The sequence below is a fragment of the Ipomoea nil genome, unplaced genomic scaffold (genome assembly GCF_001879475.1).
Source record: "Ipomoea nil cultivar Tokyo-kokei standard unplaced genomic scaffold, Asagao_1.1 scaffold0276, whole genome shotgun sequence".
NCBI classification, from domain to species: domain Eukaryota; kingdom Viridiplantae; phylum Streptophyta; class Magnoliopsida; order Solanales; family Convolvulaceae; genus Ipomoea; species Ipomoea nil.
In genome coordinates this window covers 1,547,135-1,573,539 of record NW_017616704.1, presented here as the reverse complement: position 1 = coordinate 1,573,539, position 26,405 = coordinate 1,547,135, and the positions used below count along the sequence as shown (strand labels likewise).

Here is a 26,405-nt window from a genome sequence, read left to right as displayed (position 1 = left end):
AAGAACGTAATATAATAAGAATAATAAGCGAATAATATAGAACGATGCCGTAAAGGTCGCTGGGGACCGTATATTATATTAATTGCCGTAGTATTTGGCTATTACAAAGATCCGATAGAACAAAGTGTGTAATAAGTGTAGAATATGTAATGAATCGTCCTTTGTTAGGACAAGGAGGGGAGTTTTTATACAAGCCAAACCCCCCCCAACCGCCTCCCCTCAAATCGGGGGTGGTTAGATCTCAAGTTTGACCGGGCCCGGGTGGACCGGGTCGGGTCGGGTCCCGAGCTCGGGTAGGACCGAGCTCCCCGACCCGAGCTCCACGTAGGTCGGCTCGGGTCGGGGCACCTCCATGGTGCTCCGGGTCCGTGTTGGTCTTGGGCACCTCCATGGTGCCCCGGGTCCGTGTTGCTCCTGGGCTCCAATGTGGTGCCACGGGTCCATGTTGCTCCTGGGCACCTCCGTGGTCCCCCGAGTCCGTGTTGCTCTTGGGCACCTCCGTGGTCCCCCGGGTCCGTGCTGCTCTTGGGCACCTCCGTGGTCCCTCGGGTCCGTGCTGCTCTTGGGCTCCACCAAGGTGCTCCGGGTCCATGTTGCTACCCCGAGTCAGGTCGTGGGTATAATATATCCATCAATATATATAATGAAAAAAAATTAGCAAGACCGAGCTGACCGGGTTAACTCGACTGAATTGGACGAGTTAACTCGGCTAAGTTAGACGCTAGGCGGCCAAGTTAGGCGCTTGGGGGCAAATCGTCACGGTCTAGGAGCGCCTAGCGCCTAGACCGATTTTTGCAATAGTGCGTATCAATTATTTAAGCCTTTGGAATTGTAGGTCCAAATGCAAGTCTGAAATGTTTATTATTTTGGCAAATAGAATTGAGATTATATGGTCCTGTTTGGTAACATAATTAGCTTATGAGTTAATTTTGACTTATTTGACCACTATTAGCTGTTTGACTTAGTTAAACAATTAATATGAGTGTTTGATTAATTAACTCTTTGTAATAGCTTATTGCTTCAAAATGTTAAAATTAAAAAAATTGCTCAAAGTAGCTTTTTGAGAAAGTCATTTTGAATATAATTAGCTACCAGCTAACAGTTAATTTACCAAACACTTTTCTACAATCAACTAATAATGTTATCAACTAGTCAAACCTACTAATCTAATCAGCTAACAACTATTTAACAAACATCCTCTATATTGAATTAAAAAAAAAAAAAATTAAAAGTTTAAATGAAAAACAAATCGTTTGGTAATGTATTACTCAAAATAAGTAAAGTCAATGTACATGCTGAAAGGTGAAGACAGGTACTAACCCCATAATCAAGAAACCATTTTGCTCTGATCTTGTGGAAAATATGGTTGGAAATAGACAGGTCCAAGAAAACAGTTTCAAGTTTTAAGGTTTTTTTTTTTTTTTCTTTTTCAAAATAATATTTAGAAGGATTGAACTCATGATCATTCACGTACAATCACCCTAATAAATTTGCAAAATAGTACAAAATATTTAATTCATGTAATTATGATAAGAAATATGCAACCATCAAAGGTTTAGTGGTTCAATCAGTAGGGCCTGGTCTAACTGAAATAAAAAATAATAATAATAATAAATAAATAAATTTGAAGATATGAATGGTAGTGCAAAGTGGAGATCTTGTATTGGGCTGGACAAAACAATAATTTAATTTAGGGATCACACAGATATTGAATGCATTCATACGTGATGTAATGCCTGCTTTTCCCTGCACTACCCATCTGTACTACCTTCCAAATGCGTATATCTTTACTTTCTTCTCTGTGTTAAGTTATATCCAAATTAAATATTACAATAAATTCCAACAACGAGATTGATTTTTTTTTTTTTGAAAAAAAAAATTATATTTTCATCTTAATAATTTTAAGAAATATTTTACGAAAATTTTGCCTTGTATCATTATGTTATACAATTTTCTAGTTAATTTTCTACTAGAAGAATTTGCTAGTCTTGAGGCCTTAAAACCCTCTGGTGCACCCTAAAAAAATCTAATTAATTTTCCATTTCTAGTGAATCTTAGTTCAACATAAATAAGTTAAATAGTTAATTAGTTAGATTTAACATTAATGTTGTGTTTCAGTCCATTTTACTTTCGTGATAAATGTACACAATCATTTACATGAATGCACTACAAACTATTTCAAGAAATATTGTGTGCATTGTGCAGTGAAATATGAAATTGTGTGTATTTATGCACAAGTCGCACATTCTCATGGAAGGATGAGTTCTCATTGGAACATCACCATGCATAAATAACTAAATACATACATACATACATACATACATACATATATATATATATATATATATATATATATATATATATATATATATATATATATATATATATATATATATATATATATATATATAATTGCACTCAGGTGCGAATGCTTCGCCCAGGAGCGAAATAGGAATGGATTCTGTATGTCCACGTGTCCAGATCTAATGGATGAGAAACACTGATTTTTTTTAAAAGCGCGGTGGCATTTTCGTAAATAAATGAACATTGAAGTGCAAGTAAAATGTATTACAAGTGCATGTAAAATGTATTATAGGTGCAAGTAAAAATTTACACTGAGCATCAATACTAAGTGCACCTATAGTTATAAGTAGTTGCACCTATAATTCTAAGTAGTTGCACACATAGTTATTAGTTGCACCTAGGTGCATGAATGTTTGTGGGTGGTTTTCAGTGGTATTACTACCCGCTGAACTCAGATCAATGAATGTTAACAAGGCAAAATTACATGCACTTATAGGTGAAAGTAGGTGCACTTATAGTTATAAATAGTTGTACCTATAGTTATAAATAGTTGCACATATAGTTATAAACACACCCAGGTGCACGAATGTGTGCGGGAAGTGAATGCTAATAAGGCAAAATTACATGCACTTATAGGTGAAAGTAGATGCACTTGTAAGTGATTTTACTTGCACTTCAATGTTCAATTATTTACGAAAATGCCACCGCGTTTTTTTAAGCTATTAGATCTGGATACGTGCACACTGATTGGTTCGCATATTCCTTCCTGAGGCACTTATTTGCACCTGAGTGCATCCCTCTATATATATATATATATATATATATATATATAGGTAGATAGAGGTGACATATATATACGGGTGTGGCATACACGCACCATGTTGTGGTTGCTTTCAATATCTGATAGATCTGCAGACTGGAATGCTTAAATTAAATGGGTACCCTTACCCTATCACAACATGCCAACCTTGACTAGTTAGTAGTTACCCCCTCAGGCCTCAGCTCCCGGTTAGTTTCACCTACCTTTCACTCTCTAACAAAAAGTTAAAAGAAAAAACTTATGATAGTTTTGGAAAATATATAATCTCTGATCTTCCGGTCCTCTGCTTTATTTTATCAGCTTCCTCGTAGCCTCCTCTTTCTGGTTAATTCTCCATCATATCATCTTCAATTCTTGTCTGAAAGTTTTCGATCTGGAAAACCAAAAGGTTTACTAGAATTCTTGTTGATTTGATTCTGTATTTTGTGTTGTGGAATCTGCAGAAATGGCGCAACTGCTGCTCCACGGTTCACTCCATGTCTGCGTCTATGAGGTTGACAAGATAAAGACCGATGGCCTCCATAACTTATTCCACAAGGTAATTAATTATAATTCTTTTCTGATAATCAAAATGCTTAACTATATTCCATTTCAATTCCGGCCGGCCTTGTATCATAGCATAGCATAGATTTATGTTCTTAGCTTGATTCCATGTTTTAATTTGATTAAGTTAATGTTGTCTGTTCTGTTCTTGGCGAAATAATGTGTGGTGAAGCAATATGTAGTATAGATTAAAGGATAAAGCTCTATGATTTGAGTATTTTCATACATTATTGCATTTATTAAAAATTACATGTTTATATTCCTAAAATATTAGTTTTTTAAAATAATATTAGTTGGTCCATTAATAAAACTTCCCTAACTTGAAGGGTGTGATTGAGTGGAAGAGACTCATCCACTCTTAACCAAAGGTCAATGGTTCAATCTTGGCTTTGGGAATGGAGCATATACCAATAAAAATGAGTTAATTTCATTTTTATCCTAGATTTATAGGTGGTAGTCCACTTTTATTAGGTGTTTGGTTGGCATGAATTGCATTGGCATTGAATTGCAATTCAATGAAATGATAAACTACATTGTTTGGTTGGAGGGAATTGCAATTCCCTCAATTCATTGAATTGCAATTCATAGGTCTCACCCTATAAATTGCAATTCAATGAATTCATCCATACAATGAAAAGGGAAAAGGAAGGAAATGACATATTTGTCCTTGAATGTTATTATTCATATTGTTAAACAAGGGTATTTTAGTCTTTATATCACTTCTCTCATTTCCATTATTCTTCCTACCAAACAATGTAATTGTAATTCTACTTTATTCCCATCGAATTATAATTCCTTTTCCCCAAACGCCAATTTAGTCATTTTTTATCATAACATCTTCTTTTTTTTTTTATTCTAGTATTATTGTGACATGACCAATTTTGTTCCTCTATCAAAAAAATCATTGAAATTGCGTTAAATACAAGAGCATTTCGCTGTTCAGTTATGAATTTTTTCAAAAAATAAACATAAAATATATAACCAGTAAACACACTTTGTATTAAAAAGATCAAAATGTCATTCTTTTTTTTTTTTTTTTTTTTTTGATAGAGGACCAAAATTGGTCATGTCACAATAATACTAGGACCAAAACGAGGGGTCGTTTACTTCAGTTCTCTGTTTTTCTATTTCCAGTTTTCTATTTCTTCATTCCTCCAGTTTTCCTTCTCTATTTCTCCAATTTTCTAATTTTCTTTCTATAATCATCCAATTTTTCATTTCTCAAATAATAATAATAATAATAATAATAATAATAATAATAAAGAAACGAAAAAAAAAAAAAAAAGAGAGAGAGACGCATTGGAAAACAAAGAAAAAAGAAAGGACGGGGGAAATAAACGAAAGGAAGAAAGAAGGGGTAGTGGGAGGCAGAAGAAAGACGCTGGGGAAAATCAAAACAGACAAAGCGCTCGCAACAAGAAACGACACCACGACCTAGCGCACTGTTCATTCGTGTACATTGTTCACCGGTGTATTCCATTCCTCCATTTGGAGAATGTCTATTTTATCTCTCCAAAATTGTATAAAAAGTGAAAGAATGGAGATGAAATTGAAATTGGAAGAAAAAATTTAGTAAACAAGTTCTCCAATTTTCATTTTTTTACTTCTTTAATTTTCCATTTTTTAAAAAAATCCTCCATTTTTTCAAGTTGGTAAACGATCTCGAGATTTTTTGATAAAAAGAGACTAAAAGTAGACTGTCACCTATAAATGTAGGATCAAAAATAGAATTAACTCCAAAAAAAATTAATAAAACTTCCCTGAGCTGTTAACTATTATTGGAATTATAAACGGCAATCTTGTTAAGTAAATATCAAATTAGTGCACTGTGTGGTAAAACCTTATATTCATTTGATATAAATAAGAAAATGATGTCCTTTTTTTTGGAAATATTTAATAGAAAAATCAATCGGTTGTGAATACAGTATGAGAATTGAATGGAATCTTAGCTTGGTTGATAGTTTTGCCAATTCATTTCGTTCCCTGTTTATGACTAATAATGCAGTAAGATTTCTCTGGGCTGATTTCAATTGATTTGACCTTTGTGTTAGGTTGTTACTTTAATTTTGTCAAAAAAAAAAAACAAAAAAAAAAAAACAATGGGAAAGGATTGTATTAATGAGAAGGAAAATGATATGTATACTCATTTTTTATTTTCAACTTTTATTGTAACATAAAAAACATTAATGTATATACTTGTATTGGGATTCACATGAAAAAAATAGCTTATAAGAGCCCGCGCAAAATTGAGAAAATAAGATTTGGAAATACATGTAGTAGAACTTTATTGAGAATCATGTAAAGAATTAAAATAAATTCAAATCTGTAGTAGGTTTGCATTTAATGAGTTAGGAATAAAGTCAAATGTGAAATACGTTTGCGTTTAGTGAGTTAGGTTTTGTAACAAGAATTGTAGATCTCTAAGCACACAAATCTGCGGCTAATATTCACTTAGGTTTGTTATAAATAGGTAATCCATCTCCATTGTAAGACATTTCATCTCATTAGATAACACACCTTAACATAGCAAAGTTTCCTTAGAGAGATATTTGTAACTCATATTATAATATCATTTTGTTAATACAGAAAATTCTTTCTGCAAAATTATTTTATTGTATGTAATATTCTTAATATTTTCATTCTAAGTTGCTATTGTAATTAGGGGTTGAATTAAAAAAAAAAAAAAAAAAAAAAAAAACTTCAATAAAACTCCATTAAACAAACTGAATACATAAAATAGGACAGAGGTACCAAAGGCCTTGTAGTCTAATGGTACCAAATTATTTCTTTATGTTGGAGGTGGTGAGTTCGAGCCTTGGTGGAGGCATAGTAGTTTATAAATGGGTATCCTCTTTCTTGTAATAAAAAAAAAAAAAGGACAGAGGTTTTAATTTTGGGTTAGTCTAAGCACGGTAACTGACACTGTTATCTTCTACTATTTTTTATTTTTTTAATTTCATACCGCTTCGTTATAGGAGCATATGTTCATAATTTTATCACTTTATGTTCATAATTGTATGTTCATAATGTCATAGCTCTGTGTTCATAAATCCATAACTGTACATTCATAATTCCGTAACTGTACATTCATAATTCCGTAACTGTACATTCATAATTTTCGAAGCTTTATGTTCACAATGTTAGAGCTCTATGTTCATAATTGTAAGTTCATAATGTCAGAGCTCTGTGTTCATAATTTTATAATTGTGCATTCATACTTCCATAACTGTACATTCATAATTCCGTAGCCGTACATTCATAATTCAATAACTATAAATTCATAATTTTCGAAGCTCTATGTTCACAATTTTAGAGCTCTATTTTATAATTTTATCACTATATGTTCAGAATTGTAAGTTCATAATATCAAAGTTCTTTGTTCATAATTTCATAATTCCATAACTGTACATTCATAATTCCATAACTGTACATTCATAATTTCATAAATGAATAACGCCGTTAACACTGTTAACGGCGAGACAAAATTAATTTTTTTTTTTTAAAAATGCAATTATTTTCCTTAAAAACGACGTCGTTTTGGACTTGTGTCCACAACATAATTTGCGTCTAAGCACGACCCACGTGCAATAATGCTTAGGCTGGCACGGCAATTTATATCCTACACCACGGCGTGCGTTGCACTATGTGCCCAGATGCAAAACGACGTCGTTTTACTTTTTTTTTTTTTTTTTTTTTTTTTTTGAAATTTCCCGCCCCAGTGAATGGCAGTAGTTTTTTCTTTAAAAAAAAAAACCCGCTGTTCAAGAATGTACATAATGTTATACTAGAATACACATAATTGTATACATGAATGTACATAATTATATAACAAAATATACATACTCTTTTTAAAAGATAATACACATAATCTAACATAATACATAATAAACATAAACTTTTAACATAATACACATCAACTATTAACATAATACACACAAATTTTCTGATTCGAATGTACATAATTGTATAAAAAGAATGTACATAATTGTATAAAAAATGTACATAACTGTATGAACTAATACACATAACTGTATGAACAAATACACATAACTGTGTGAACAAATACACATAATTCCAGCAACTTCCTACCGCGCCTCCCAAAACGACCCCAAAACAACGTCGTTTTGGGAGGCGCGCGGCGCACAGTACTATGTGCGCTGTGGTGCAGGGTATAACGATTGGGCTGGCACAACGACGTGCCTTGTCACCCTTCATATAATATAGGCCAGACTTTATTAACCCAGACACAGTATTTTTATATGCTTTTAAAAAAAAAAAAATTCTTACTTTTTATTTAAACATGTAATCTTAGAATGAATTGATTTAATTTTAATTTTAATTTTAAATTTTTTCATTTCAAAAAAAAATAATCTTATGTATTAGTTTAAATTTATTTGTAGTAACTGGTAAACTTTTAATTTGTATTAGTTTTAATTCTTAAAATTATAAGTTTCTACTCTATAAAGTATATAATTTAACTTTTTAAATGTCAAAGAATATATAGTTGTTTCACAATTGTACAAAAATGCAATAAATTTAATTTTTTTTGACTATAATTAAAATTTTAAAAAGTATAAATTATTATAGACTTAAAATTTTTAAAATTATTAATTTAAATATTTTAATATATTAAAGTTGGCTAAATTAACCTGGCATGGCCCACTTACCATCACTTGTATAAATTATTGGTATAGTAGCATTTTTTGTTATTATGATGATTGATGGATCAAGTCGTGTAAAGTTGAGAAAGTAGTTGGCGTAGGTATATACTAAATTCCGAAGACCATATACACTGATACACATTGCAATTTACAACTACTCCCTATTTCATTATATCAACAACTAAATTAATGTGTTTGTTGCAAAATGCCTTGTGGTCGAGTGACATGATTGTGATTTTCCTAAATGAGATGTCACAGAAAGTATGTATGCACAGATACTACATTATAACAAAGTTAGTAGTATTTAAAAAAAAAAAATTAATGCGTTTGTTAGATAATTTTTCTTATTTTCTCCTTGAGATTAAAAAGTTAATTAATTGAATGAAGTTTTTGAGAAATGTAGTTCTTTTCTTTCTTTTCTTGGGTGCAATTGAAATTTATACATGATAACCCTGCTGTATATTTTTAATAAAAGTATGGTGTTGGTTTCTTGATCTTATTTTGATGGATGATATTTAAAGAATCAATTTAACTTATTTGCTAATTTATAAAACTTCAAAAACATTTGAATAAAGTTATTTAAAATATTTTAATGAAAAAAAAGGGACCAATAAACTTCTTTAAGTCAAACGAATATTGTTATTAAATTCTTAGTTGGAAAAATTACATCTAATCTCTTTGAGCAAGTGAAAAAGTGCAATTGAGCCAAATGCTATTTAGACTGTTTATCATTTTTTTTTTTAAATGCTCAAGTGTGATGCAATCCTTATGATGGATTAATTAACCCGGGGTATGTCCGAATCAATAAATCCAGATAAGAACGTAATAAGAATAATAAATGAATAATATAGAACGATGTCGTAAAGGTCGCGGTGGACCGTATATTATATTAATTGCCGTAGTATTTGGCTATTACAAAGATTCGGTAGGACAAAAGTGTGTAATAATCGTATAATGTGGAATGAATTGCCCCTTGTTAGGACATGGAGGGGGGTTTTTATACAAGCAAACCCCCCAACCGCCTCCCCTTAAATCGGGGGTGGTTAGATCTCAAGTTTGACCGGGCCCGGGCGGACCAGGTCGGGTCGGGTCCCGAGCTCGGGTAGGACCGAGCTCCCCGACCCGAGCTCCACGTAGGTCGGCTCGGGTCGGGGCACCTCCATGGTGCTCCGGGTCCGCGTTGCTCTTGGGCACCTCTGTGGTCCCCCGGGTCCGTGTTGCTCTTGGGCACCTCCGTGGTCCCCCGGGTCCGTGTTGCTCTTAGGCACCTCCGTGGTCCCCCGGGCCCGTGTTGCTCTTGGGCACCTCCGTGGTCCCCCGGGTCCGTGTTGCTCTTAGGCACCTCCGTGGTCCCCCGGGTCCGTGTTGCTCTTAGGCACCTCCGTGGTCCCCCGGGTCCGTGTTGCTCTTGGGCACCTCCGTGGTCCCCCGGGTTCGTGCTGCTCTTGGGCTCCACCAAGGTGCTCCGGGTCCATGTTGCTACCCCGGGTCGGGTCGTGGGTATAATATATCCATCACCTTGCATTACCGATATACATGATTAACTTAGGCAGCCAAAGGTGGCCTATTTCCTTTTCTTTTGTGTTTTTTTTCTTAATTTAATAATAATAATAATAATAATAATAATAATAATAATAATAATTATTATTATTATTATTATTATTATTATTATTATTATTACTATTATTACTATTACTATTATTATTACCGAAGGTGAGTTGGAATTGCATGCATACAGAAAATATAGTGGATGAATTGTAAATATAATTATATGATAGTACAATATAGTTAAAGGATTTTAAGAATAAATAAAGTCTTATTCAACAAATTACCTCTTAGGATTGATATGTACGGAGTAACATTGTTTTCTTTTTGCTTATGTGGATCTAAGATTCTAAGGGCATCCTCATTAGTGGATTTTAGGAAGGTTTTGGAACAGTAAAATGAGTTTTCACAAATGGGAGGGTAAACTTTTTGAGGAGATTTTACTCCTGCAAAATGGAGTTCTTTAGGGGCCCACATGCAGTGATAAAAGGAAGAAGGAGAAGGTGCAGGCGCGCCTGAGGCGCACCTGCTGCGCCCAGCTGGCGCGTGCACTGCACGCGCCTGCTGGGCGCGTGAATGATCTTTTTTTTTTATTTTTTTTTTACTTTTCATGTCAGGCTTTTTTTTTTTTGCTTTTTTTTCTTCTTCCCTTTTTCTCTTCCCTCTACCCTCTCTTTCCTACATGGCTATGACAAAATCTCTTAAAAATGCCTCACTATTGAGGTTGCCCTAAGGCTAACCTTATCCCTGAAAGTGGGTGCCTTGCTGAATGATGTGGCAAGAGAGAGAAATTTCTTTTGCTTTGATTTTTAGCTTACATGGATAGCAAGAGGAGAGAGAAATTGCTAATTTAGCAAGTGGAGAGAGAAGCAATTTTGCTGCCATTCGCCGCCCATTCCTGCCAACAACTTTACTTTTTCACTTTTTGTTTTGTTTATTATTTCTTTTAATATTATTTTATTATTATATTTATAATATAATATGAAAGTGGGACCATTTTAGAAAGTGAGAGAATATTGCAGGGGTGTAGAATAAATAGTAGATAATTTGTAAATTTGATGATGTGGAAGTGGGACCCATTTTAGAAAGTGAGATAAATTTTTGGGATAAGGATAGCCTAAGGTGGTGTACAAGTTAAATTTATTTAGTTTTAAAAACTTTTTTAGATTGTTTTCTAAACCATTGGTGGTTGTCTTTGACAGTTGTGGTGGACAACCACATATTTGGCCACAAACATAACGAAGATACCCTGTCTTAAGGTTAAAATTTGGACACTCGTCTTAAGATCTCTTAGATTTAAGAGTAAGGGTGTGTTTGGTAACGTTTGGTTCATGAGGTTAGATACAAAAAAATGAGAATAAAAGTCATATATATTATTTGCTTGACAATTTTTTTAAAAATATATATATAGAATTTGATGATCCTTATAGTTACAAAATCAATTACTTAATTGGAAAAAGTGTCAAATAGACCATTGAACTTGTATGATTTGTGCAATTAGACCATCGGAAAAAAAAAGTGTGCAATTAAACTATTTAACATTAAAAATATGTTGGACTTCCATTTGAAAGGTGGTGAGTTTAAGCTTCAGTGGAGGCGTTATTGGTTCTTTGTGTTTCAGTAGGTTGAGGAAGTATATGAACAGATACTACATTGTAATAGAGCTAGTAGCATTAAAAAAATATTAAAAATATGTGCAATTGACATTATTAGTAGGTAAGTAACAAGTTGCCGGTAACTTTTGATTTAGTATGCCGCATGAAAAATAAAATGAATTTTTTCTTTATTATTTAACAAATATAATATAAATTTATTTAAATAAATTTAAAATAATTTTGAAATAAGGATCAAATTATTATTATTTTTTATTTTAATAAATTTAATTGGAACAATTATTATTATTAAAAAAAAAAAATGTCTCCACCTTCTCCGGTGGAAGGCGGGGTTGCCTTCTCACCAGAGAAGGCAAGTGGGTCACTTCTCCCTCAACGGAGAAGGCGACCTGGGTTAACGGAGAAGGAAACCCAGGTCGCCTTCTCACTGGAGAAGGTGGGGACCGGGTGTTTTTTTTTTTTAATTTAATTAATTATTTTATTTAAACATGATTCATTAGTTTTATCCTCCAATAGTGTCATCGCCGATGCTAATGAGTAATGATCTCCTTTCATTCTGATTTTTGTTCTTATTATATATTGCAGATCGTGGAAGGCGCTGAGCGTGTTGTGGGCTTCAACAAGACTGCTTCCAGATTATACGCAACCATTGATCTGGAAAAGGCAAGGGTTGGTCGCACCAGGCTTCTTGATGAACACAAAAACCCCCGCTGGTACGAGTCTTTCCACATATACTGCGCACATATGGCATCCAATGTGGTGTTCAGTGTGAAGGTGGATAACCCCATTGGAGCAGAGCTGATCGGCAGAGCTTATATGCCTGCGAGAAGGCTCCTGGGCGGGGAAGAAGTGGACGAGTGGCTCCCGCTCTTGGACAACGATCGTAATCCCATACACAGCCATTCCAAGATTCATGTGAAACTCCAGTTCCTTGATGTGGTGAGGGAACGTTGTTGGGGCCGTGGAGTGAAAGCCGCGCGGTTTCCCGGCGTCCCGTACACGTTTTTCCCGCAGCGACGAGGTTGCAAGGTGACTCTGTATCAGGACGCTCATGTTCCTGAGAACTTCATTCCCAGAATCCCTCTGGCCGGGGGCAGATTCTACGAGCCGCAGCGGTGTTGGGAGGATATTTTCGACGCCATTACTAAAGCCAAGCATTTGGTTTACATAACGGGGTGGTCTGTGTACACTGAGATCACACTGGTGAGGGATCCCCGGCGGCCGAAACCCGGCGGGGACGCCACTCTGGGTGAGCTGCTCAAGAAGAAAGCCAGTGAAGGGGTGAGGGTTTTAATGCTGGTTTGGGATGACAGAACCTCTGTTGGGTTACTTAAGAAAGATGGACTAATGGCTACTCATGATGAGGAAACCGGGAATTATTTCAAGGACACTGAGGTTCATTGCGTGTTGTGTCCCAGGAACCCAGACGATGGGAGGAGCATTATCCAGAACATAGAGATCGGAACCATGTTTACTCACCACCAAAAGATTGTTGTGGTTGATGGCGAAATGCCAGATGGGGATACAGAGAGGAGGAGGATTGTTAGCTTTATTGGAGGGATTGATCTTTGCGATGGAAGATATGACTCTCCATTTCACCCTCTGTTTAGGACCTTGAACACCGCCCACCATGACGATTTTCATCAGCCCAACTTCGAAGGCGCCTCCATTAACAAAGGAGGACCGAGGGAGCCATGGCACGATATCCATTCGCGCTTGGAAGGGCCGGCGGCCTGGGATGTGCTCTTCAACTTCGAGCAAAGATGGAGGAAACAAGGCGGCAAGGATTTGCTCCTTGACTTGAGAGATCTTGAGAGCATTTTCATCCCTCCTTCGCCGGTAACCTTCCCGGACGACCACGAAACATGGAACGTTCAGGTTTTCCGGTCCATCGACGGCGGGGCTGCTTTCGGCTTCCCAGACGCACCGGAGGAGGCTGCCAAGTCCGGGCTGGTATCCGGGAAGGATAACATCATTGATAGAAGCATTCAAGACGCTTATATCAACGCCATTCGTCGCGCCAAGAATTTCATCTACATTGAGAATCAGTACTTCCTGGGAAGCTCCTTTTCTTGGTACTCCGACGACATCAAGGACGAAGCCATCGACGCCCTGCACCTCGTACCCAAAGAACTGTCGTTGAAGATCGTGAGTAAGATCGAGGCGGGGGAACGGTTCACGGTGTACGTCGTGGTTCCGATGTGGCCGGAGGGGTACCCGGAGAGCGGTTCGGTGCAGGCGATTCTGGATTGGCAGAGGAGGACAATGCAAATGATGTATACTGATATAGTTCAAGCTCTGAAAGCCAAAGGGATCATCGCTAACCCAAAGGACTACTTGAGTTTCTTCTGCCTGGGTAATAGGGAAACCAAGAAAGGCGACGAATACGAACCTTCTGAGAAACCGGATAATGATACAGACTACAGCAGGGCTCAGGAAGCCAGGAGGTTCATGATATATGTTCATGCTAAAATGATGATAGGTATGTCTGATAGGATCAAACACTTAATTATCATTAGGTCCGCCTAACAATTTTCCTCCCAACACTCATCTTAATGCCTCTTGTTAGGGGCTCTTGCAAGTGTCTATCACAACACCAAAAACTATAACAATAAGTAGCAAAAACTCAACTTTATTTTTTTCACACATTTTCAACAGCCAAGCACAAGGCGTTAGACTTGGTCTTTTACGTCTCCACCCAACAATCTTACATAATCCTAGTCACATAGTGTTGGACTTGGCCCTCACCCACCTTTGCCCAGGCCAACAGACAACAGTATGTAACTTAATTTAATTAACTCTCTTCTATCACTTCTAATGGGTCAATCTCTCCCAATTAATGATCCTAGATTTACAGTGACATTGAAACCTCATTAGCAGCACATTTTCGAAAGTCAAAGTGCTAAACTTGATCCTTTACTAGCCTCCTCGCTCTAATCTGTCCAATAATTCTCTAGCCACATGATACTGAGCTTGATCCTTGCCTGCCTACACCCAACAGTAACTTAATTTAATTAATTCTCTTCCATTACCTATGATCAATAGTGTTAGAATAGAGATTGATTGAACCAATTAACTGAGTTAGCTAGCCTGTGGCACAATTAAATAATGTTGTCACAGCTAGAAAGCTACGATATAAGTAACGTTAGTTGTTGTGGTTTTGGTTGCATGCAGTTGACGATGAATACATAATCGTAGGATCAGCCAACATAAACCAGAGATCAATGGACGGCGCGCGCGACTCAGAAATCGCGATGGGAGCATACCAGCCGCACCACCTATCTGCGAGGCAGCCAGCGAGGGGGCAGGTACACGGGTTCCGAATGGCGCTGTGGTACGAGCATCTGGGCATGTTAGACAACTGCTTCGCCCAGCCGGAGAGCATGGAGTGCGTTCTCAAGGTAAACCAAATAGCAGAAAATAACTGGAACCTCTACTCCGGCGAGACGTTGGAGCGCGACATGCCTGCCCATTTGCTCAGCTACCCCATCGGAGTCACTGAAAATGGACAGGTAACTGAGCTGCCTGGGTTTCAAAATTTCCCCGATACAAAGGCGCCAGTTCTTGGAACCAAATCCAATTTTCTTCCTCCAATCCTCACTACTTGAACTCCGATCCTCAGATCAGATCAGTTGTTTGTTTTATTTTATGGTTGCTGGAAGATGAATATATATATATATAATATATATGACTGATACACAATAATTTAATGGGATTCATATCTAAGCTTTTCGAGTGTTTGCTATATGTATGTATGAAATAAACATGCATTTTAGTAAATGGATTCTCTAATCTTACACAATGCTCTATACTTGTCGCTCTCTGTTGTCTCATACTAATATTTTTTCACTCGGGCAAGACTCCACAGAGCGCTTTGTAATACTGATTGGATAACAAAGCACCCGGAGACTAGAGTCATGCATTATCTTACAAGGATAGGATCTGACCATTCCCCATCTTAGTTGATACTGATCATAAGGCGACAAGAAACAGGACCCCTCCTTTCCAGTTTCAAGCTGCTTGGACGAGGAATCCTGACTTCCACAACATCCGGAAGGAAAACTGGGATAATAATATGCCTTTGGAACAAAACCTTAGGCTCATGCAGACCAAGTACACTGATTGGAACAAAAATGTGTATGGGCAGTATTAGGAAAATTAAAGGAAAAATCGGCTTATGGCCAGGATTAGAGGCATCCAAATTTGCATGGGGGACAGACCAAGCAATGGTCTTTTGAACCTAGAAAACAAGCTGCCAAGAGAGCTTGAGGAAACTCTCCGCCAGGAAGAAATAAGTTGGTTCCAAAAATCGAGGAGGATTGGATTCAGTCAGGCGATCGAAATCCTATCTAGTTTCTATCACGCGGCTATTATGGTTCGAAGAGCAAGGAACAAAGTGAGTGGCTTTAGAAACAACGATGATGAGTGATTAGGGACAAAGAATGCATAAAAGCTATGATTCAGGATCACTATGTTCAGCTTTACACTTCGGAGGATATTGAACTAACTAGGTCGAATTTTAATGGAACTTTCCCGGGCAGTCAGTGGACCATGCTGAATAGAGAGTTACGAAGAGCAAAGTGAAAAACGCTCTTGATGACATGTCCACGGTCAAAGCCCCTGGGCCGTATGGGGACAGTTTGTTCAAATTGGTAGCTGATTTTGTCAAGAGTGGACGTCTTCTGGAGGGTTTGAACCACACCAACATCGTGCTCATCCCTAAGGTCCAAAGTCCTGAAAGGGTTAACTAGTTGAGACCCATAAGCCTCTGTAATGTTGCTTACAAGCCGGTGACAAAGGTCATGGCAAACACAATAAAAAATGCCATGCCCGACCTCATTTGCCCAAACCAATGCAGCTTTGTGTCGGACTGTCAAATCACTGATAACATAGTGATATATCATGAGATCCTTCACACGATCCGGTCTAACAAAATAAAAAAAAGCTACATGGTTATCAAGATTGACATGGAAAAAGCGTACGATCGCCTGAGTTGGAACTTCATCAAGTCTACTCTCCAAGATACTGGTTTCAACCGAGATTGGGTTAGAAACATTATGTACTGTGTTGAGTCGCCTACCATGTCAATCCTCTAGGAAGGGGAAAATCTAGAGACTTTTAAACCAAGGCGTGACATCAAACAAGGAGATCCGATCTCCCCTTATCTCATCGTGATGCGCATCGAGAGATTAGGGCATATCATTATGGAAGCTGTCAACATGGGTTTGTGGAAAGGGATTAAGGTGGTCAAAGATGGCCCAATCATATCCCATCTGTTCTTCGTTGATGACATGGTTTTTTTTTTTTTTTTGCCGAGGTGAGGACCAGTTGAGGACGGTTATGGATTTCCTGGAAAACTTTTGTAAGGCCTCAAGCCAAAGAGTCAATAAATCCAGATCTAATATTTTCTTTTCTAATAATGTGTACAAGTCCGAAGCTGACAGATTGGCAACAATCGCTAGGATCTCTATTACGAAAAACCTAGGAAGATACCTTGGGGTACCATCCCTTCACGGCTGTTTAATGAATGATCATTGCAAAGGCATTCTGGGAAGAGTCCGTAGTAGACTTGAGGGATGGAAAACTCGACATCTCAGCCTCGCAGGTAGGCACGTCCTTGTTCAATCGGTTCTTAATGCTATCCCTTTTTATGCCATGCAGACCATGTATCTACCTAAGGGGGTTGGGAAGGTGACGGGAATAATAAGAAAGCCAGTCTCGTCAATTGGAGCACAGTAACACAACCAAAGGAAATAGGAGAGCTCGGGATCAAAGCCATGCGGCATTTGAATATCTCGCTTCTGGCAAAACTTGGTTGGAGGGTGATAAAGGAGGGACAAAAAACTTGGGCCCAAGTCACTACGAAGAAGTACATGAACAATGGATCGAGCATTTCAGCCATGAGAAGAAAAAGGAATGATTCCAATACGTGGAAGGGCATTTGTGGGACCAATGTTCTGGAAAAGGGAGTAAAGATGGTGGTCAGGAATGGGCACGCGACAAGGTTTTGGATGGACTGCTAACTTGTTGAATCCCCTCTTAGAGATTGGATGATTAGGCTTTTGAACAGAGATGAAGAGAACGTAAAAGTGGCTGAGGTTTGGAGAAACGACACTTGGGACTGGGAACGGATTAGTGTAGCGCTACACCATGAGAAAAAATGTTAGCTATTGTCAAAGGTGCTGCTATCTGATGTAACCAGAAGCGAAACGCTGGGGGGGGGGGGGGGGGGGGGGTTGGTTTCAGTGACACAAACACGTTTGCCGTGAAGTCCGCATACAACATCGCAAGTGTCGAAAGATGGGACTCAAACAATGTGGGATGGAGTGCTGTTTGGAAACTGAGAGTACCAAACAGGATACTGATTGCGTATATTTCTCAAATAAATACCCGGAGTATCGGGTTATCGATCCACAGGGAAGTAGGGCGTATCAAGCACTAGCTACTAATTTATTCTTGTGAAGCTAATCCGATCCTAGTGAATATCATGGATGATTGATTAAAATAATTAAAAGAGAGCAAAGTAGCAGGTTTGTGAAAACAATAGAGAGAGAATGAGATTCCTGGGATTCAAGTATTTAATCACCTAGTGCCAAACTAATGAACAATATTAAATCTGGGTTTAAACAAGTGTGAGAATGCAAATAGTGGAAAGAGTTACTCCCGTAATGTAACACCCCACTTTTCTTAAACTTAATTAACAGACTAAACCTTTAAAGATAATCTAAAGCAGCGGAATAAACTTTACTAAGCAACTTAATGGAGGTGTCACCGCCACAATCACCCTCCACGGTGATTGCACAGGCTAAAGATAAATCAAACTAAACATTAAATTCAACTAACATCCATCAAACTAGGGGTAGTCAACTACAAATTTCAAAAGAGTAAATCATCATCAAGAGTTTTAGACTACAAAAGCTATCTAAGCTATCTAGTCTATCTCGTACTCTCTCTCACGAACTGGGCCTGTGACACCCCGTAAATCTAACCCTTAATTGAGATTAATTGAAGAATTAATCCTAATTTTCCTTTGATAATTTCCTTCTAAAAATCCTGAAATTTGATAGTCGAGAGACTAGAATTTGACTAGTCTCATTACTCAACCATGTGTACCTTTTGCCTTATACTTTGTACCTCAACCCTCTTGTCTTCCTAACTTCAGTAAGGGTAAAGTTGACCTTTCACACATGTTTTGATGCCCAAGTTTTTCCTAGCAAGACATTTCATTCATTTCCCTTGCTAGCCAAGTCATAAACACTCCACCTTCTCTCTAAAGAAATCTTAGCTTTCTCTTCAAGCTAGAAGAATAGTTCCCTATCCTTGCAAAGTTCCACCTAAAGATTTCACCGCTTTCTACCCCCCTAGCATAAGAAAGGGTAAGATCTTAAGTTGTTTAGTGTTTTCAGTTAACTTTAAGGCATCTTTATCTTATTTTGGTGTTTTCTTTGTGGTTTGGTTGTGTAAGAAGCCTTGGGTGAGAAAGAGCTTCAAGAAGAAGCTTAGGAGGGTAAGAAGAAAGAGGTTTTTGGTCTACAAAGGTAACCCACGCTCTACAAAACCTATTTTATACTTACTATTGATGTTTCTTGGCTTCTATTTGATGATTCTTGATGTTGTGAGTGATTTGATGCATGATCTTGTGATAATGCATGTTTAGAGCTTGTATTTAGGGTTCTTGAATGCCTTTCTTTGAGCTATCCTTAGGTTCAAGTCATATCTTTATTGTGTGTGAGGTTTTGAGTGTTTTGGACTTGAACTTGGCTCTGGTGATGAATTTCCCCGAAGGGAAAAATGTGTGTACAGGGTTGTACCCGCGGGCAGTGGCCTACCCGCCGCCCCATCCGCGGGGAACGTGGCTTTGTGGGGCTGTACCCCGCAGGCAGGACCATGGGTGGTGGTCTACCCGTGGCCTGATGGCGGGGAATTGTTTCCCCGTGGTTCTTTGGCCTGATGGCGCACCCGCCGCCCCATCCGCGGGGAACGTGGCTTTGTGGGGCTGTACCCTGCAGGCAGGACCATGGGTGGTGGTCTACCCGTGGCCTGATGGCGGGGAATTGTTTCCCCGTGGTTCTTTGGCCTGATGGCGCAGGACCATAGGTGGTGGTCTACCCGGGGAATTGTTTCCCCGTGGTTGGTCTACCCGTGGCCTGATGGCGGGGAATTGTTTCCCCGTGGTTCCCCGTGGTTCTTTCCTTTTGGGAAATCCATGTTAGGATTTGTTTCGTATGTCTAGAACGATGTGTTAGGAATCCATGTTAGGATTTGGTGTCTTGAATCGTGAGCCACTTTGTCAAGTTGTCAAGTTTTCAGGCTCATTCTGGGATTTGACTTGCATCCCCCCTACGCGTGAGAGAAAACCTCTATGCTATACAATTTAATAAGCTTTAGAAAGGCTCTTGTATAAATAGTGGTGAAAACCCACTTCCCAAACCAGTGTGGGACAAAAGCTTCCTCTTTTTCCCGTCATTTTTCCAACTCAAATGGGTCTACTTTGAGAATCAATATCTCATTCACCTATTATCCCTTTTGAGCGTACAATATATCAATCTCTTCGTCTCACTACGAAGAACCCGAATCCACTTTGACCTGACCCAAATCAGAAGTGGACCCCACTAATAATTGTACAATAAAATAGCCACTTAAAATGTCATTTTAATGCTATTTTTCCAACACACGTTTGATGTGCTCTCGTTTGGGTTGATTATGTTCTCATACGCTGCACGACAATTACTAAGGGGGTAAAAAAACCGGCAAAACTGTTTTCTATATCAAGTGTTTAACGTGATTTGAGAATGAACATGTTTCGTGGCGGGCAGATATTAGTATATTGTGCTTTTGGTGTCTGGAGGGAAATAATGTTTCGTATCACATTTTAGTTTTAGAATCATCTATGACAAAACCATTTGAAAAAAAAAAAAAAACATTACAATGTGTAGGAAACAAATAAATCGAAGTGGACAAAACCATTACATAGTTTTATACTCATTTCACATTTGGGCAATTACGACTGTCATGCCATCCTAACTGATTACATTTGCGACAAATACACTTTGGCTTTGATCCCTCCAGCTTCAAAGTCCTCGTGTATTCATTGAGGCTGAAGCGTATGAATCCGGGTTGCATTGGTGCAATAGATTGTTGAACATGGGGAAGTCGTCTACCAGTGGCACCGTCGCCGTTGTTTTCACCCTCACTTGCATTCACAAATAAGTTCAAATTTAAGTTGTACCCACCTTAATGGTACCAAAACAACACTGGGAGTGTATGTAGTTTGGATAAAAGGGGGAACCCAAACCCCTTTCGTGATGGCCAATGTTTTGTTCTATATGTTTAAATTTGGGTCTGTTTTTTTTTTTTTTTTTTTTTTTGTGGCCCCTTTTTACCATATCTCAGGTGTAGGTGCTCATTTCCCACTGCTATGTTGCATTTTTAGAACTCTTGCAGTGCACAATAACAGTAACTACGTTGCACAGTGGGAAGCTGCGTGGTTCTCAAAACCATATGTAGTTATTCTCTTTCTGTGGGTATGGGTTAGCCATCCCAGGCGCCGCGTTATTATGGTGCGTTTTATGTTCTGTAACGTTGCGCATCAACAGTAACGGCATTGCACTGTCTTCTCCACACGTTTGACATAACCCTAGATAATGAACCTTATTCGGTTTAAATCTCATTCATTCTCAATGAAACACATGTTCACCCACCACGTATGCAGCCATATCTCACACACAAACAAAAGCTTTTTAGAGTTTTGCTATCACTACTGGAAATTATGGAATTTCCGACCACCTGAAAGTGATCTTAAATCAAGTTGAAAGCCTTATTCCGACCACTTTTGGTATCCGGAAAAACCTTTGTTGCTATTTCCGACCACTTTTTGGACTTTTTGGTATCAACTTAATTTAAGATCATTTTCAGGTGGTCGGAAATTCTATAATTTCCAGTAGTGTATATATCAAATATTAGGGAAAAAAAAAATACTTCGTAATAAAGACTTCAGCATTCTGAATTTTACTAAATTTTGAAGTTTTAGAAGTATAATTCAATTTTAAATTTCCTTCAGCTAAGGGATAAAATCGAAATTCCAACCAACAATCTCTAGACCAATGTCTGTGTATGTTGTTAACATGCTAAAAATATAAATACACATGGCATCTCAATCAGCGCAAACATGTTGTTAACCTGTTAAAAATATTAATTGTTCTTTTTTTGGATTCATGGATAAATTTGGAGTGGAATAAGGTTCAAATTGGCCACTGAACGTAACCTGAAAATGCAATTAAGCCACTGAACGAAGAAAAAGTGCAATTAGACCACTGAACACTCCAAAAATATGCAATTAGGCCACTGAACACTCTAAATGTATGCAATTTCACCGGATAGCAGGTTACCATCAATTTTAGCAGGTTACTTGCTGACGTGGCAGCTGAGTTGGCATTTTAAATACTTTTTAATAAATTTTAATAATAAATTTCTTTTTAAAAAAAAAATTAAAAGAAAATTTTAAAAAATGAAGGGGTTTATTTTTTTTTTATTTTTTTATTTTTTATTTAATTTGTTTTTATAAATTTATTATTAAAATTTATTTAAAAATTATTAAAAATGCCAACTCAGCTGCCACGTAAGCATGTAACCTGCTAAAATTGATGGTAACCTGCTATCCGGTGAAATTGCATACATTTAGAGTGTTCAGTGGCCTAATTGCACTTTTTTTAGTTCAGTGGCCTAATTGCATTTTCAGGTTACGTTCAGTGGCCAATTTGAACCTTATTCCATTTGGAGTTTATTCGAGTTCGATGACTTAATTGTTATCCTCAAGTAGTTGAATGACTTATTTGTACATTTTCTCAACTTCTAAAAACATAATAAGTCTCAATCAAAGTTATATCCCTCATATTTGTCCATGTTTTTAATGCTAACCGTTTTGTATATTGTGCTTTTAGAGTTGTACTATACAATTTTTTAGACAAAAATACCCTTACTGTTATAACTTTCGTTATCTTTTCCATTACTTTTACCATGCACATGCATCTACGATATCTTTTTTTATATTCTTTAATTATAACAATATTTGTAAAACATTATATATATATTCATTATATTATAAATATTGGACATATGTACCAGGACTATGTGGTCTAATGGTATCCGGGTTGGACTTCCATTTGGAAGGTTGTAAGTTTGAGCCTCAGTGGAGGCAAAGTATATGAACAGATACTACAATGTAATAGAGCTAGTAGCATTAAAAAAAAAAAATATTGGACATATGTTTTTGCGTATCGTGCATAGAAAAAACTAATCCTTTATATAATAAAGCTATATGGTTTGGGAAATAATTAATGTTACAATTAATGCCACAACATCTTTTATTATATAAAAAAACACAACATTTAAAAAATAAAATAGCTATATATTATATAATCATATAAAAAATATACTTTTGAAAAATAAAATAGCTATATATTATATATTCATATAAAAAAATGTGTTCAATTAGAGTTTGAATTTACACATACAAAATTTGATAGTTGCTTTCCAAATGTAATTATCTTAGTTATTATTCGTATTGTGAAAATTATAATATAGATGAAATACAATTAAGAATAAATCAATGTAATTATGTAAATTCTCTCTATAAGTTTATTTAAATATGCACATAATTAGAGATTATATTAATCATACAAAATTTTAATTTTAATTTTAATTGTAATTTTGTATTCTATAAAAATAATAAATACTTGACCAATGGAAGCTCAAAAATATTATTATATTAAATAATTTAAAATATTTTAGTTGTATTTTATTTTTTATTTATATTTATAATAATATAATTTTTTCCCGTGCATCGCGCGGGTGAATTACTAGTTTAAATAATAAGCGGTGAAATTTAAAAAATTGGAATGCGATATTTTAGAAGAATACAAGGAAATTAAAAAAAAAAAAAAAAAAAAAAAAAAGGCAAGGAAAGGAGGAGGAAGCTTCCTGTAAGTTTCCAGAGAAAGGTGAAAGCAAGGCATGATAGGTGACGCCATCCTGATATACAATTCAATAATTGCGTCGCATCTTTCAATCCGTCCATCGAGTCGTCGACACACAACCGAGAAATTGACGTCAACCAATCCGTTTTATATATTTGGCACTGCCATGCATCCCACCACCCCCCAAATAAACAAAACAAAAAAAAAGCCGTTAACTTTTCCAATTTGGGTACCGGTAGTTGCCCATTCTACTCTTCCAACCAATGAACCAATCATACTCATACAATATTGGACGACATACTCCATTCTAGACGTATGCAAATAGTTTCCCAATTCCACCAATCATTTTCTTTTCATTTCTCTTTTTTTTTTTTTTTTTTTTTTTTTTTTTTTTTTTTTTATGGTAAAAATACTAAATTTATTGGTTTCCAAATCCATTTCTACTTTCAGTAAGTCACTAAATTTACATATTTTTGTGTAATTAGATCATTAAATTTGAAAAGTATGTAATCGAAAGAAAAATGTGTAATTGTAATATTTTTTAATTTTTTTTTCATCAATGGTATGTACTAGGAATTGTCATTTTCTTTGTCATACTAGTTGAAAAAAAAAGACTGAAATGCTTTCAATTCAAAGTGCATTAAAAGAACTAAAAAAAAAAGTCTTGATTGCATATATTTTGTTGATTTTCATGGTTCAATGGCATATTCTTTAAGTTCAATGACTTAAGAGTTTGTTTGGCAGAGCTTATTTAGGAGCATATAACTTATTTTAAACTACTAATAAGTTATAAGCTCTGTTTGGTAATGTTCTCAAAATAAGTTCGTGCCAAAATAAGCTCATAGCTTAAAATTAGATCTTGTTTTGGAACGCTACGACTCTGTTTGGCAACACTAAGCTAGGAGCTTATAGCTTATTTTAAACTATTAATAAGCTATAAGTTCTGTTTGATAATGGCTCTGTTTGGCAGACCTAGCTGAAAAGCTATAAGCTAGGAGCTGAAAGCTGAAAAAGAGCTGAAAGCTGAAAAGTTATAAGCTTGGAGCTGAAAACTGAAGATCTGTTAAGCTAGCTGTTATGATTGAAAGTGTTTGGTAAAATTAACTTTTTGATAAGCTGATAAATGTAAAATGACTAAAAAGGATATCTTCATAAAATTTAAATTAGTTTGTTTACATATTAAAATTTAACATTTTGTCATTAAAAAAATTAACATTTTGAAATAAAACTATATTAGCATAATCATGATCTAGCATCTCATAATGAAGTTGCATTGTTGCAAATCTCATAATAATAATAATAATAATGATGATGATGATGATGATGATGATGATGATGATGATGATGATGATGATGATGATGATGATGATGATGATGATGATGATGATGATGATGATGATGATGATGATGATGATGATGATGATGATGATGATGATGATGATGATGATGATGATGATGATGATGATGATGATGATGATGATGATGATGATGATGATGATGATGATAATAATAATATTTGCGGTGAAAGTTGCGGATAAAGGAAAAGAAAACATGGTTTTAATTGGGAAGGGTAAATTATGCCATTTCTATAAAATAATAAGGATAAAGATAGAAAAAAAGTTAGGAAGCTAAGAGCTTATTTTGGAACGCTACCTAAGGTAGCGTTCCAAAATAAGCTCTTATTTTAAGTTAGGAGTTTATTTTGGGAACATTACCAAACAGAGCTTATAACTTATTAGTAGCTTAAAATAAGTTATAAGCTCCTAAATAAGCTCTGCCAAACAGAGCCAATGTTTCCAAAATAAGCTCCTAACTTAAAATAAGAGCTTATTTTGGAACGCTACTTTAGGTAGCGTTTCAAAATAAGTTATTAGCTTCCTAACTTTTTTTCCATCTTTACCCTTATTATTTTAAAGTAATGACATATTTTAACCTAATGAATTAAAACCCTCTCTCTTTCCGTATCCCAACTTTCACGTCAATCCCTTCCTTAGTCTGGTTTCCTGCTAAACAATTATGTTGAAACTTTAGCTTATTAATAATAATAATAATAATAGTAATAATAATAATAATAAGGAGATGGAGATGAAGGAGATTCGCAATAATATTGCTACTTCATTATGGGATGTTAGATCATGATCATGTTAATAGTTTTACTTTAAAAAGTGTTTACTTTTTTTGGAAGATGAAATGCTAAATTTTAATATGTAAATAAACTAATTTAAATTTTATGAAGATGCCCTTTTTAGTCTTTTTACATTTATCAGCTTATCAAAAAATTAATTTTACCAAACACTTTCAATCATAACAGCTAGCTTAAGAGCACTTCAATTTTCAGCTCCGAGCTTATAGCTTTTCAGCTTTCAGCTCCTTTTCAGCTATCAACTCCTAGCTTATAGCTTTTCAGCTAGGTTTGCCAAACAGAGCCGGGTAGCATTTCAAAATAAGCTACTAGCTTCCTAACTTTGTTCCCTCTTTGTCTTTAGCTAATTATTTTAAAGAAATGACATCATTTACCCTTCTCAATTAAAATTCTTTTTTTTTTTTCTCTTCTCATTTATCCGCAACAATCACCACAATTATTATTATTATTATTATTATTATTATTATTATTATATTATTATTATTATTGTTATTATTATTGTTGTTATTATTGTTATTATTATTATTATTATTATTATTATTATTATTATTATTATTATTATTATTATTATTATTATTATTATTATTATTATTATTATTATTATTATTATTAGATGAAGGAGATTCGCAACAATATTGCTATTTAATTATTAGATGCCAAATCATGATTATGCTAATAGTTTTATTTCAAAATGTTAATTTTTTTAAAGGCAAAATGTTAAATTTTAATATGTAAACAAACTAATTTAAATTTTATGAAGATGTCTTTTAGTCTTTTTACATTTATCAGCTTATCACAAAG

The 26,405-nt window shown here is 35.9% G+C and overlaps 1 protein-coding gene across 3 annotated transcripts; it reads left to right on the top strand.

The window, feature by feature from the left end:
• The first annotated feature begins 3,223 nt into the window (after nucleotides 1–3,223).
• LOC109156367 (phospholipase D alpha 1-like) lies at nucleotides 3,224–15,276 on the top strand. 3 transcript variants are annotated; one of them, XM_019304207.1, is made up of 4 exons: nucleotides 3,224–3,242; nucleotides 3,568–3,662; nucleotides 12,072–13,968; nucleotides 14,661–15,276. In XM_019304207.1, exons 1-4 carry the CDS (start codon nucleotides 3,239–3,241, stop codon nucleotides 15,092–15,094), a joined length of 2,430 nt encoding a protein of 809 aa, XP_019159752.1. In that variant the 5' UTR covers nucleotides 3,224–3,238; the 3' UTR covers nucleotides 15,095–15,276. The 3 variants fall into 3 exon arrangements, with proteins under 3 accessions (XP_019159752.1, XP_019159769.1, XP_019159760.1); XM_019304224.1 differs by lacking the exon at nucleotides 3,224–3,242 and adding an exon at nucleotides 3,264–3,448; XM_019304215.1 differs by lacking the exon at nucleotides 3,224–3,242 and adding an exon at nucleotides 3,302–3,512.
• The last annotated feature ends 11,129 nt before the right edge of the window (nucleotides 15,277–26,405 follow it).

What these genes read in the sequence shown, in the direction of transcription:
- LOC109156367 (XM_019304207.1), top strand. An exon ending in TCCATAACTTATTCCACAAG is followed by an intron (nt 3,663 to 12,071) that starts GTAATTAATTAT and finishes TATATATTGCAG; the next exon opens with ATCGTGGAAGGCGCTGAGCG. An exon ending in TCATGCTAAAATGATGATAG is followed by an intron (nt 13,969 to 14,660) that starts GTATGTCTGATA and finishes GGTTGCATGCAG; the next exon opens with TTGACGATGAATACATAATC.